Source organism: Salvelinus namaycush, unplaced genomic scaffold (assembly GCF_016432855.1).
Source record: "Salvelinus namaycush isolate Seneca unplaced genomic scaffold, SaNama_1.0 Scaffold244, whole genome shotgun sequence".
Lineage (NCBI taxonomy): Eukaryota > Metazoa > Chordata > Actinopteri > Salmoniformes > Salmonidae > Salvelinus > Salvelinus namaycush.
Window position 1 is genome coordinate 121,147 of NW_024059275.1, and position 13,854 is coordinate 135,000.

Below are 13,854 nucleotides of genomic sequence, written 5' to 3' on the forward strand. Positions count from 1 at the left end.
AACGGATGCCTTACAAGTCCTCAACTGGCAGCTTCATTAAATAGTACCCGCAAAACACCCGTTTCAATGTCAACATTTAAGAGCTGACTCCGGGATGCTGGCCTTCCTTTATTATCCTCAAATCGGGCAAAGAAGGTGTTTAGTTTGTCTGGAAGTGTGACATCGGTGTCCGTGACGTGGCTGGATTTATTTTTTGTAGTCCGTGATTTCCTGCATATATTTTAGAGGCTATTTATACAGAAAATTGGTATATAAGCCATATAAACTATTTTTCTAATTATACAACAATATTTGGCGGTGACAGTATTTCTATAACAACATTTCTGATACATCACATGCCTTACTTTTGTTTTCCTGCATTAGTAAAAACAGGAAATGCATCACGTATGCCTCTACTGCCATTCATTCCAATTTACTCGTTTTGGATTTCTCCGTTACCAAGATGGCTGCCATTTGGCCCTGTTTTTGAACTTTGAGGGTTTATGACATACCCCCTCTAGTAATTTAATAGAGGCGGCAGGTAGCCTAGTGATTAGAGCGTTGGGCCGCCAGTAACCTAAAGGTTACTAGATTGAATCTCCGAGCTGACAAGGTAAAAATCTGTCGTTCTGCCCCTGAACAAGGCAGTTAACCCACCGTTCCTAGGCCATCATTGAAAATAAGAATTTGTTCTTAACTGACTTGCCTAGTTGAAGTAAATAAGGGTAAAAAAATAAAGAGGATCTCTGATTATCTGTTAGCTTTTCCTCCACTGACTGATGGTTGTCCTAGCCTGAAATCCAGAATCTGTTTTGTGCTTACATTCCACTCCGTGTTCTGACAAGGAATGGAATTCTAGCTAAACCAGACTGGTACCCAGGCTATGGTTGCTAAACCAGACTAGTACCCAGGCTATAGTTGCTCCGCTTGCCTCTGTTTGTTGTCCTTGGTGGTTTCCCGGTCTGGCACATGACCGCTCAGGCCCTGTCTGTCATAATGGTCCTGTGTGCTGTCATAATGGTCCTGTGTGCTGTCATAATGGTCCTGTGTGCGGTCATAATGGTCCTGTGTGCTGTCATAATGGTCCTGTGTGCTGTCATAATGGTCCTGTGTGCTGTCATAATGGTCCTGTGTGCTGTCATAATGGTCCTGTGTGCTGTCATAATGGTCCTGTGTGCTGCATGGCTAGAGGCAGGAGGGGACACGGAGCTGTATCCCCTAGATTCTGATCTTAGGACAGATTTTGAATTTCCATCACCATTCTTTAAGGTTAGGATTTGGGAGAGGGGAAGCTGATCCTAGATCTGTACCTAGGCGGAAACATCCCCCCCCCGGAACCTAGGAAGGAGGAGCCTGGAACATTTGGAGTGATTTTTTTTAAAGAATATGGTGGTAGGTTACTACAGGTTATAACAGTGTCCTGTGTTTCCCCGTGCAGTCTGGGTGGAGGGACATTCCTGGGGCTGTGCTGTTTACTGACTGGCTGCTCCAGCTTCGAGGAGGCTCTGGAGATGGCGTCGCAGGGGGAGAGCTCACACGTTGATAAGCTAGTGAGGGACATCTACGGCGGGGACTACGAGCGCTTCGGCCTCCCCGGCTGGGCTGTGGCCTCCAGGTAAACCGTTAGCATTAGCCGGAGTGTATTCATCAGTGCACACAGTAGCAACATTAGCCGGAGTGTATTCATCAGTGCACACAGTAGCAACATTACCCGGAGTGTATTCATCAGTGCACACAGTAGCAACATTACCCGGAGTGTATTCATCAGTGCACACAGTAGCAACATTACCCGGAGTGTATTCATCAGTCCACACAGTAGCAACATTACCCGGAGTGTATTCATCAGTCCACACAGTAGCAACATTACCCGGAGTGTATTCATCAGTCCACACAGTAGCAACATTACCCGGAGTGTATTCATCAGTGCACACAGTAGCAACATTAGCCGGAGTGTATTCATCAGTGCACACAGTAGCAACATTAGCCGGAGTGTATTCATCAGTGCACACAGTAGCAACATTACCCGGAGTGTATTCATCAGTGCACACAGTAGCAACATTACCCGGAGTGTATTCATCAGTGCACACAGTAGCAACATTACCCGGAGTGTATTCATCAGTGCACACAGTAGCAACATTACCCGGAGTGTATTCATCAGTGCACACAGTAGCAACATTAGCCGGAGTGTATTCATCAGTGCACACAGTAGCAACATTAGCCGGAGTGTATTCATCAGTGCACACAGTAGCAACATTACCCGGAGTGTATTCATCAGTGCACACAGTAGCAACATTACCCGGAGTGTATTCATCAGTCCACACAGTAGCAACATTACCCGGAGTGTATTCATCAGTGCACACAGTAGCAACATTAGCCGGAGTGTATTCATCAGTGCACACAGTAGCAACATTACCCGGAGTGTATTCATCAGTGCACACAGTAGCAACATTACCCGGAGTGTATTCATCAGTCCACACAGTAGCAACATTACCCGGAGTGTATTCATCAGTCCACACAGTAGCAACATTACCCGGAGTGTATTCATCAGTCCACACAGTAGCAACATTACCCGGAGTGTATTCATCAGTGCACACAGTAGCAACATTACCCGGAGTGTATTCATCAGTGCACACAGTAGCAACATTACCCGGAGTGTATTCATCAGTCCACACAGTAGCAACATTACCCGGAGTGTATTCATCAGTCCACACAGTAGCAACATTACCCGGAGTGTATTCATCAGTCCACACAGTAGCAACATTACCCGGAGTGTATTCATCAGTGCACACAGTAGCAACATTACCCGGAGTGTATTCATCAGTGCACACAGTAGCAACATTACCCGGAGTGTATTCATCAGTCCACACAGTAGCAACATTACCCGGAGTGTATTCATCAGTGCACACAGTAGCAACATTAGCCGGAGTGTATTCATCAGTCCACACAGTAGCAACATTACCCGGAGTGTATTCATCAGTGCACACAGTAGCAACATTACCCGGAGTGTATTCATCAGTGCACACAGTAGCAACATTACCCGGAGTGTATTCATCAGTCCACACAGTAGCAACAGGTAGCCTAGCGGTTAAAGAGCATTGGGCCAGTAAGGGAAAGGTTGCTGGTTCTGATCCAACTAACTGAAAAATATGTCTGTGCCGTTGAGCAATTCACTTAACCCTAATTGCTCTTGTAAGTCGCTCTGGACATGATGTATTTCTGTCTTGTAGTTTTGGGAACATGATGTATTTCTGTCTTGTAGTTTTGGGAACATGATGTATTTCTGTCTTGTAGTTTTGGGAACATGATGTATTTCTGTCTTGTAGTTTTGGGAACGTTGTGTATTTCTGTCTTGTAGTTTTGGGAACGTTGTGTATTTCTGTCTTGTAGTTTTGGGAACGTTGTGTATTTCTGTCTTGTAGTTTTGGGAACATGGTGTGTAAAGAGAAGCGGGAGTCCATCTCTAAAGAGGACCTAGCCAGAGCCACCCTGGTCTCCATCACCAACAACATCGGCTCCATCACCAGGATGGTTGCGCTCAACGAGGTACGTCACTACGTCATGGCACCCTATTCCCTATATAGTGCATCACCAGGGCCCTGGTCAATAGTAGTGCACTATATCTAAACTGCCGTAGTGTATTTGTACAATTTGAAATTGTGAATAAATATAGTGATAATAAATATAGGAAATAGGCTTCCGTTTCAGACAGGAAGTAGGCTTCCGTTTCAGACAGGAAATAGGCTGCCGTTTCAGACAGGAAATAGGCTGCCGTTTCAGACAGGAAATAGGCTGCCGTTTCAGACAGGAAGTAGGCTTCCGTTTCAGACAGGAAATAGGCTGCCGTTTCAGACAGGAAATATGTTCAGTGGGGATGTTCAGGGGGGGCTGGATGTTCTCTCTTTGCCTTCAGCCTCTTTATGATGCTGCCTTGTGGAATCTGGATCAAGCAGCATTGTACAGGGCTATGAAGGCACTGGGCTCTGCTTCAGCCAGTCTGCATTGAAACTTGTTTTATTTTTCAGGTCTGTTGTCATTGATTTTGAGAAATTAAATTTAATCTTAAAATATTTATATGAATATCAGGTTGAAATAACCCATTTGTAATCATCCGTTTTACAACCATGAGGCGGTAAGAAAAAAAGGTGTTCCTATTGACCTTTACCCCCCATGTTGTGTGTTTCTGTTCAGAACATTGAGAGGGTGGTGTTCGTAGGGAACTTCCTGAGGGTGAACACCCTGTCCATGAAGCTGCTGGCCTACGCCATGGACTACTGGTCTAAAGGCCAGCTGAAAGCCCTGTTCCTCAGACACGAGGTAAGACTGTCTACTGGTCTGAAAGCCCTGTTCCTCAGACACGAGGTAAGACTGTCTAGTGGTCTGAAAGCCCTGTTCCTCAGACACGAGGTAAGACTGTCTACTGGTCTGAAAGCCCTGTTCCTCAGACACGAGGTAAGACTGTCTAGTGGTCTGAAAGCCCTGTTCCTCAGACACGAGGTAAGACTGTCTACTGGTCTGAAAGCCCTGTTCCTCAGACACGAGGTAAGACTATCTACTGGTCTGAAAGCCCTGTTCCTCAGACACGAGGTAAGACTATCTACTGGTCTGAAAGCCCTGTTCCTCAGACACGAGGTAAGACTATCTACTGGTCTGAAAGCCCTGTTCCTCAGACACGAGGTAAGACTGTCTACTGGTCTGAAAGCCCTGTTCCTCAGACACGAGGTAAGACTGTCTAGTGGTCTGAAAGCCCTGTTCCTCAGACACGAGGTAAGGCTGTCTACTGGTCTGAAAGCCCTGTTCCTCAGACACGAGGTAAGGCTGTCTACTGGTCTGAAAGCCCTGTTCCTCAGACACGAGGTAAGGCTGTCTACTGGTCTGAAAGCCCTGTTCCTCAGACACGAGGTAAGACTGTCTACTGGTCTGAAAGCCCTGTTCCTCAGACACGAGGTAAGACTGTCTACTGGTCTGAAAGCCCTGTTCCTCAGACACGAGGTAAGGCTGTCTACTGGTCTGAAAGCCCTGTTCCTCAGACATGAGGTAAGGCTGTCTACTGGTCTGAAAGCCCTGTTCCTCAGACACGAGGTAAGACTGTCTACTGGTCTGAAAGCCCTGTTCCTCAGACACGAGGTAAGACTGTCTACTGGTCTGAAAGCCCTGTTCCTCAGACACGAGGTAAGACTGTCTACTGGTCTGAAAGCCCTGTTCCTCAGACACGAGGTAAGGCTGTCTACTGGTCTGAAAGCCCTGTTCCTCAGACACGAGGTAAGACTGTCTACTGGTCTGAAAGCCCTGTTCCTCAGACACGAGGTAAGGCTGTCTACTGGTCTGAAAGCCCTGTTCCTCAGACACGAGGTAAGGCTGTCTACTGGTCTGAAAGCCCTGTTCCTCAGACACGAGGTAAGGCTGTCTACTGGTCTGAAAGCCCTGTTCCTCAGACACGAGGTAAGACTGTCTACTGGTCTGAAAGCCCTGTTCCTCAGACACGAGGTAAGGTATTCAGTCAACCTGAAGTAAAGCCCTAGTGATGGAGTAGAATAATATTTTTTAAATTCCCTTGACGATGTATCTGCTTGGTTCAGTCTGTACAGTACCTTCAGAAAATATTCACACATCTTGACTTTTTCCACATTTTTGTTAAGTTACAAGGTGATTTAATAATCATTTTTACACAAAATACTCTGTCAAAGGTGAAGAAAAATTTGAACATTTGTAAAACAATGTAAAATATAACACTAATATCTTGATTACATCAGTATTCAACCCCCTGCGTCAATACATTTTAGAATCACTTTTGGCAGCAACTAAAGCTGTGAGTTATTCTGGGTAAATCTCTTAAGAGCTTTGCACACCTGGATTGTACAATATTTGCACATTATTCTTTTAAAAATTGGTTGTTGATCATTGCTAGACAGCCATTTTCAAGTCTTGCCATATATTTTCAAGCTGATTTTAAGTCAAAACTGTAACTATGCCACTCAGGAACATTCAATGTCATCTTGGTAAGCAACTCCAGTGTATATTTGGCCTTGTGTTTTAGGTTATTATTCTGCTGAAAGCTGAATTTCTCTCCTAATGTCTGGTTTGAAAACAGACTGAACCAGGTTTTCCTCCAGGATTTTGGCTGTGCTTAGCTCTATACCGTCTCTTTTTATCCTAAAAAAACTCCCCAATCCTTGTCGATGACAAGGATACCCATAACATAATCAATCAAATGTATTTATAAAGCCCTTTTTACATCAGCAGATGTCACAAAGTGCTTACACAGAAACCCAGCCTTAAACTCCAAAGAAGTGTAGAAGCACAGTGGTTTGGAAAAACTCCCTTGAAAGGCAGGAATCTAGGAAGAAACCTATAGAGGAACCAAGCTCTGAGGGGTGGCCAGTCCTCTATTGGCTGTGCCGGGTGGAGATTTATAAGAGTACATTGTTCTTCAAGATGTTCAAACGTTCATAGATGACCAGCAGGGTCAAATAATAATCAGTGGTTTTAGAGGGTGCAACAGGTCAGCACCTCAGGAGTAAATGTCAGTTGGCTTTTCATAGCAGCAACCACTATGTTTGAAAATATTGAGTGGTACGAAGTGATGTGTTGTTTTTGATTTGCCCCAAACATAACGCTTTATATTCAGGACACAAAGTACATTTCTTTGCCAAATGTTTTACTTTAGTGTCTGTCTTGTTGCAAAAAGGCATGTTTTAGAATATGTTGTATTCTGTCCAGGTTTCCTTTTCTCTCTGTCAATTAGGTTAGTATTGTGTAACTACAATGTTGTTGATCCATCCTCAGTTTTCTCTCTTATCACAGCCTTTAACTCTGTTTTAAAATCACCATTGGTCTCATGGTGAAATCCCAGAGCGGTTTCCTTCCTCTCCGGTAACTGAGTTAGGAAGGACACCTGTATCTTTTGTAGTGACTGGGTGTATTGATACAATTAATAACTTCACCATACTCAACACTTATTGCAGACAGTCCATGCCACTTATTATGTGACTTGTTAAGCACATTTGTACTCATTTAGGCTCCTTGCCATAACAAAGGGGTTGAATACTTATTGACTCAAGACATTTCAGGTTTTCATTTTTTATTAATTTGTATTAAAAAAAAAAATCTACAAACATAATTCCACTTTGACATTATGGGGTATTGTGAGACAAAATCTCAATTGAATCCATTTTAAATTCCATCTGTAACAACAACATGTAGAAGAAGTCCAGGGGTGTGAAGACTTTCTGAAGGCCACTGTAGATAAACATACTGGAAAATGTACATCAAACACCATGGGAAGAGGGACTAAAGTAACAGAGTAAGACCAGGTTAAGCTCTTCCTAGATCAATCCTTGAGACAAAGTAAAGCTCTTCCCAGATCAATCCTTGAGACAAAGTAAAGCTCTTCCTAGATCAATCCTTGAGACAAAGTAAAGCTCTTCCCAGATCAATCCTTGAGACAAAGTAAAGCTCTTCCCAGATCAATCCTTGAGACAAAGTAAAGCTCTTCCTAGATCAATCCTTGAGACAAAGTAAAGCTCTTCCTAGATCAATCCTTGAGACAAAGTAAAGCTCTTACTTGATCAATCCTTGAGACAAAGTAAAGCTCTTCCTAGATCAATCCTTGAGACAAAGTAAAGCTCTTCCCAGATCAATCCTTGAGACAAAGTAAAGCTCTTCCTAGATCAATCCTTGAGACAAAGTAAAGCTCTTCCCAGATCAATCCTTGAGACAAAGTAAAGCTCTTCCTTGATCAATCCTTGAGACAAAGTAAAGCTCTTCCTAGATCAATCCTTGAGACAAAGTAAAGCTCTTCCTAGATCAATCCTTGAGACAAAGTAAAGCTCTTCCCAGATCAATCCTTGAGACAAAGTAAAGCTCTTCCTAGATCAATCCTTGAGACAAAGTAAAGCCTTTCCTAGATCAATCCTTGAGACAAAGTAAAGCTCTTCCCAGATCAATCCTTGAGACAAAGTAAAGCTCTTCCCAGATCAATCCTTGAGACAAAGTAAAGCTCTTCCCAGATCAATCCTTGAGACAAAGTAAAGCTCTTCCTAGATCAACCCTTGAGACAAAGTAAAGCTCTTCCCAGATCAATCCTTGAGACAAAGTAAAGCTCTTCCTAGATCAATCCTTGAGACAAAGTAAAGCTCTTCCTTGATCAACCCTTGAGACAAAGTAAAGCTCTTCCCAGATCAATCCTTGAGACAAAGTAAAGCTCTTCCTTGATCAATCCTTGAGACAAAGTAAAGCTCTTCCCAGATCAATCCTTGAGACAAAGTAAAGCTCTTCCCAGATCAATCCTTGAGACAAAGTAAAGCTCTTCCTTGATCAATCCTTGAGACAAAGTAAAGCTCTTCCTAGATCAATCCTTGAGACAAAGTAAAGCTCTTCCCAGATCAATCCTTGAGACAAAGTAAAGTGATGGAACAGAATAACATGTCCTCTTGACCACTGTATATCTGCTCAGTTTGTATATCAAACACCGCGAGAAGGTGAGAGATCTGCAGTAAACTAAAATGACACGATTTGGTGTTTTTTTTGTTGTTGTCAGGGCTACTTCGGATCAGTCGGGGCTTTGCTGGAGCTCCTGGATCCATCCTGATTGCTACGGTGGCCCTGAAGGTCAAACTAGCACTTAAGACCCACGGACTGCTCTTACCCAAAGCCAGACTCGCACTTAGACTTAAGCTCTTAAACCAAAAAACCGTCCGTCCATCAGGACTACACCTTTATACTTTTATCCTCCTCACTCCATTGGTGCGGTGTGCTAGCATGTACAAGTAGCCAGATAGGTAGCCTGTACAGTAGCTAGATAGTTAGGCTGTATAGTAGATAGGTAGCCTGTACAGTAGCTAGATAGTTAGGCTGTATAGTAGATAGGTAGCCTGTACAGTAGCTAGATAGTTAGGCTGTATAGTAGATAGGTAGCCTGTACAGTAGCTAGATAGTTAGGCTGTATAGTAGATAGGTAGCCTGTACAGTAGCTAGATAGTTAGGCTGTATAGTAGATAGGTAGCCTGTACAGTAGCTAGATAGGTAGGCTGTATAGTAGATAGGTAGCCTGTACAGTAGCTAGATAGGTAGGCTGTATAGTAGATAGGTAGCCTGTACAGTAGCTAGATAGTTAGGCTGTATAGTAGATAGGTAGCCTGTACAGTAGCTAGATAGTTAGGCTGTATAGTAGATAGGTAGCCTGTACAGTAGCTAGATAGGTAGGCTGTATAGTAGATAGGTAGCCTGTACAGTAGCTAGATAGTTAGGTAGCCTGTACAGTAGCTAGATAGTTAGGCTGTATAGTAGATAGGTAGCCTGTACAGTAGCTAGATAGGTAGGCTGTATAGTAGATAGGTAGCCTGTACAGTAGCTAGATAGGTAGGCTGTATAGTAGATAGGTAGCCTGTACAGTAGCTAGATAGGTAGGCTGTATAGTAGATAGGTAGCCTGTACAGTAGCTAGATAGTTAGGCTGTATAGTAGATAGGTAGCCTGTACAGTAGCTAGATAGGTAGGCTGTATAGTAGATAGGTAGCCTGTACAGTAGCTAGATAGGTAGGTAGATTGTATAGTAGACAGGTAGCCTGTAGGGTAGCTAGATTGGTAGCCTGTAGAGTAGCTAGATTGGTAGCCTGTATAGTAGACAGGTAACCTGTACAGTAGCCAGGTAGGTAGACTGTAGAGTAGCTAGATTGGTAGCCTGTATAGTAGACAGATTGGTAGACTGTATAGTAGACAGGTAGCCTGTACAGTAGCCAGGTAGGTAGCCTGTATAGTAGACAGGTAGCCTGTACAGTAGCTAGATAGGTAGCCTGTATAGTAGACAGGTAGCCTGGTAGGTAGACCGTAGAGTAGCTAGACAGGTAGCCTGTACAGTAGCCAGGTAGGTAGCCTGTATAGTAGACAGGTAGCCTGTACAGTAGCCAGGTAGGTAGACTGTATAGTAGACAGGTAGCCTGTAGGGTAGCTAGATTGGTAGCCTGTATAGTAGACAGGTAGGTAGACTGTAGAGTAGCTAGATTGGTAGCCTGTACAGTAGCCAGGTAGGTAGCCTGTAGAGTAGACAGGTAGCCTGTAGGGTAGCTAGATTGGTAGCCTGTACAGTAGCCAGGTGGGTAGACTGTAGAGTAGCTAGATTGGTAGCCTGTACAGTAGCCAGGTAGGTAGCCTGTATAGTAGACAGGTAGCCTGTACAGTAGCTAGATAGGTAGACTGTATAGTAGACAGGTAGCCTGTACAGTAGCTAGATAGGTAGCCTGTATAGTAGACAGATTGGTAGCCTGTATAGTAGACAGGTAGCCTGTACAGTAGACAGGTAGCCTGTACAGTAGCTAGATAGGTAGCCTGTATAGTAGACAGGTAGCCTGTACAGTAGCTAGATAGGTAGACTGTATAGTAGACAGGTAGCCTGTACAGTAGCTAGATAGGTAGCCTGTATAGTAGACAGATTGGTAGCCTGTATAGTAGACAGGTAGCCTGTACAGTAGACAGGTAGCCTGTACAGTAGCTAGATAGGTAGCCTGTATAGTAGACAGATTGGTAGCCTGTATAGTAGACAGGTAGCCTGTACAGTAGCTAGATAGGTAGCCTGTATAGTAGACAGATTGGTAGCCTGTATAGTAGACAGGTAGCCTGGCCCGTCTGCATACGTTTGACAGGAATATGAATCGCTCCAGGAACGCCACCACTGTTGCCTTACCTGCTGGATGAGCACATGTCTGTTTGGCAGGTTTAATAGAATTGCTTGATTGCTCTGTCACCATCAGCAGCCAATGGCTCGGCTCTAATGTTGACCTCCATAGAAGGTTGCCCAATGGCTGAGGCCCAATGGGCATTCTCCTGGCACTAGCGTCAGGGTTAATGCCAGTCAATACAGGAAGCACACTGACGTTCCAATTCTCTTAAATGCTTTTCAATCAGGAAAATGTGGAATTTGGTTTACTTTCTGAATTGACAGGAATTGTAATGGAATTGATCTCAACCCTGATTAACTGTTACGTTAACTTTCTTTTATTTATTTTATTTTTACTATTGTTTACTGTGCCATTTTTCAGCTCAGCTGCAAAGTAATTGTTACATATTGATGGAAGAGATGTTGATTGATATATCTGATGACAAATGGAATATTTGGGGGGTCTGTTTTGGACATAAATGTTAAGTTATTCTATGTTCACCTTCAATGAACTGTTACCAATGAACCTGACTCTTATTCAACTTTACATGATAGTTAAACATTTAGTCTTTATACTGCCTTGAGTCTGTCTGTCTGTCTGTCTGTCTGTCTGTCTGTCTGTCTGTCTGTCTCTTTCTCTCTCTCTGTCTGTCTACTATACTAGTTTCAACTGTTCTCATTATTAGGCCTACTTTAACTACCTTTATTCAGATCACCATGCCACAGGTATTCTTCCTGGAGTCCATACACATAACTAAAAATACATTACAGTTTACATTAAGACACGGTAGTAGGCAACACTTTCAGGGATCTGGATCTGCTGTATTTGTATAGGGGTTTTAAAGGGGAGTCCCGGGTCAGACTCCCCTTTGCCTCCAGAACATCCTGAATTCTTTGAGGAATGGAAACATTGCTTAATTGGTATCAAGGGACCTTAACGTGTAGCAGGAAAAACATTCTCTACACCACCGCCACCAGCCTGTAATCATATACATGCTTTAGTCCTATCCCAAAGGCAAGTAACGTACACAAGTTGTTCGTGTTCAGTCTCATCAAATCAGCTCTGTTTTTTTTTTCTGTTTTGTGTTATGGTGCAGCGTAATTGTTTTACATGATACTAGTGCTTCACATTCAGCTCAATACATTCTGTTAAGTGCCTGGTATGTTGTAGTCTAGGAAAGGTAGAAATGCAGACAATCCTATGAAGACATGCTTTTTGAAATCAGACCTGTCTTTGACTCCATACACCAAGTTCTCTATCTGTTGGTGATGTACAATGTTAAAAAAAAAATGTTATTACTAAATTTTTGTAATAAATATATTTTGTGTCATATAAATTATTTGATTGTCATTTTCTGAGGTGATGCTTATTTATTTGATAATATAAAATTCTAAAATGAACACGTCTGGTAAACAGGTCAGGGTTCCAGCTACTCCACTATCTGGGACAAGTTAACACGTCTGGTGTAACAGGTCAGGGTACCAGCTACTCCACTATCTGGGACAAGTTAACACATCTGGTAAACAGGTCAGGGTACCAGCTACTCCACTATCTGGGACAAGTTAACACATCTGGTGTAACAGGTCAGGGTTCCAGCTACTCCACTATCCGGGACAAGTTAACACATCTGGTGTAACAGGTCAGGGTTCCAGCTACTCCACTATCCGGGACAAGTTAACACATCTGGTAAACAGGTCAGGGTACCAGCTACTCCACTATCTGGGACAAGTTAACACATCTGGTGTAACAGGTCAGGGTACCAGCTACTCCACTATCTGGGACAAGTTAACACGTCTGGTAAACAGGTCAGGGTACCAGCTACTCCACTATCTGGGACAAGTTAACACGTCTGGTGTAACAGGTCAGGGTACCAGCTACTCCACTATCCGGGACAAGTTAACACGTCTGGTGTAACAGGTCAGGGTTCCAGCTACTCCACTATCCGGGACAAGTTAACACATCTGGTGTAACAGGTCAGGGTTCCAGCTACTCCACTATCCGGGACAAGTTAACACGTCTAGTGTAACAGGTCAGGGTTCCAGCTACTCCACTATCCGGGACAAGTTAACACGTCTGGTAAACAGGTCAGGGTTACAGCTACTCCACTATTGTGGACCATAAGCATTTTTACTTAACCATTTTGGAAATGCACCCCTCCAGACCTATCTACTGTACGTCACATATAATGTCATTTATCCCATATTAAAGACTCCAATAAAGGACCGTTTCAAATCTGTAGTCAGCAAAACTGCAGTACAACTACTCAACTATCGATGTTATGTATTAGAAGTATCTTTTATTGTACCATTTCTAAATGCACCCCTGCATACCTATTTACATAGCGTTGAGTCGCAAACATGGGATTAACGTGAGGGGGGGAATTACAGGACCGTTTTAAATCTGTAGTCAGCAAACTCAATGGTCTAATAAAGTACAACTACACCACGATCGATGTTCTACAGCGGTGGATGGGTTGAGCGAGGATTTTGCGTTTGCAGGATAGGTTGACTGCAGTGATAAATCCTGTATGGAAATGCACCGTTACGGAATCACGCCTGAAAGAGGCAGTCTGTTTTCAGGAAAATCCGTCCCCCTTTTTAAAGTCGTGCAGAATCCCACGAGTCAGCTTCACCTCTCCCTGACTCCTCCCTCTCTCTCTCTGATTCCTCCCCCTCTCTCTCTCAGCTCCGTATCCCCCTCTCTCTCTCTCAGCTCCGTATCCCCCTCTCTCTATCTCAGCTCCGTCTCCCCCTCTCTCTCTCTCATCTCCGTCTCCCCCCCTCTCTCTCTCAGCTCCGTCTCCCCCTCTCTCTCTCTCATCTCCGTCTCCCCCCCTCTCTCTCTCAGCTCCGTATCCCCCTCTCTCTCTCAGCTCCGTATCCCCCCCCCTCTCTCTCTCAGCTCCGTATCCCCCCCCCTCTCTCTCTCAGCTCCGTCTCCCCCTCTCTCTCGCTCATCTCCGTCTCCCCCCCTCTCTCTCTCAGCTCCGTATCCCCCTCTCTCTATCTCAGCTCCGTCTCCCCCTCTCTCTCTCTCATCTCCGTCTCCCCCCCTCTCTCTCTCAGCTCCGTATCCCCCTCTCTCTATCTCACCTCCGTCTCCCCCCCTCTCTCTCTCAGCTCCGTATCCCCCTCTCTCTCTCTCTGCTCCGCATCACTCTCTCTCTCTCTGCTCCGCATCACTCACTCTCTCTCTCTCTCAGCTGTAGACTGTACAGCTGGCAA

The 13,854-nt window shown here is 44.2% G+C and overlaps 1 protein-coding gene across 10 annotated transcripts in view; it reads left to right on the plus strand.

Annotated features, from left to right (window-relative positions):
• LOC120038939 (pantothenate kinase 3-like) overlaps nucleotides 1-11,980 on the plus strand; it is a 31,761-nt gene extending 19,781 nt beyond the window's left edge. The window contains exons 5-9 of one of the 10 annotated variants that reach the window (XR_005475245.1): nucleotides 1,418-1,594; nucleotides 3,399-3,522; nucleotides 4,168-4,293; nucleotides 8,516-10,516; nucleotides 10,585-11,980. Coding sequence is in view for 1 of the 10 variants with exons in the window: in XM_038984480.1 (XP_038840408.1) it covers nucleotides 1,418-1,594; nucleotides 3,399-3,522; nucleotides 4,168-4,293; nucleotides 8,516-8,566 (478 nt within the window). In the remaining 9 variants the exon portion in view is untranslated. Of the gene's footprint in view, nucleotides 1-1,417; nucleotides 1,595-3,398; nucleotides 3,523-4,167; nucleotides 4,294-8,515 lie in introns of all 10 variants that reach the window. The other 9 variants (XR_005475248.1, XR_005475247.1, XR_005475243.1 and 6 more) reach the window with 9 other exon arrangements.
• Nucleotides 11,981-13,854: the final 1,874 nt, after the last annotated feature.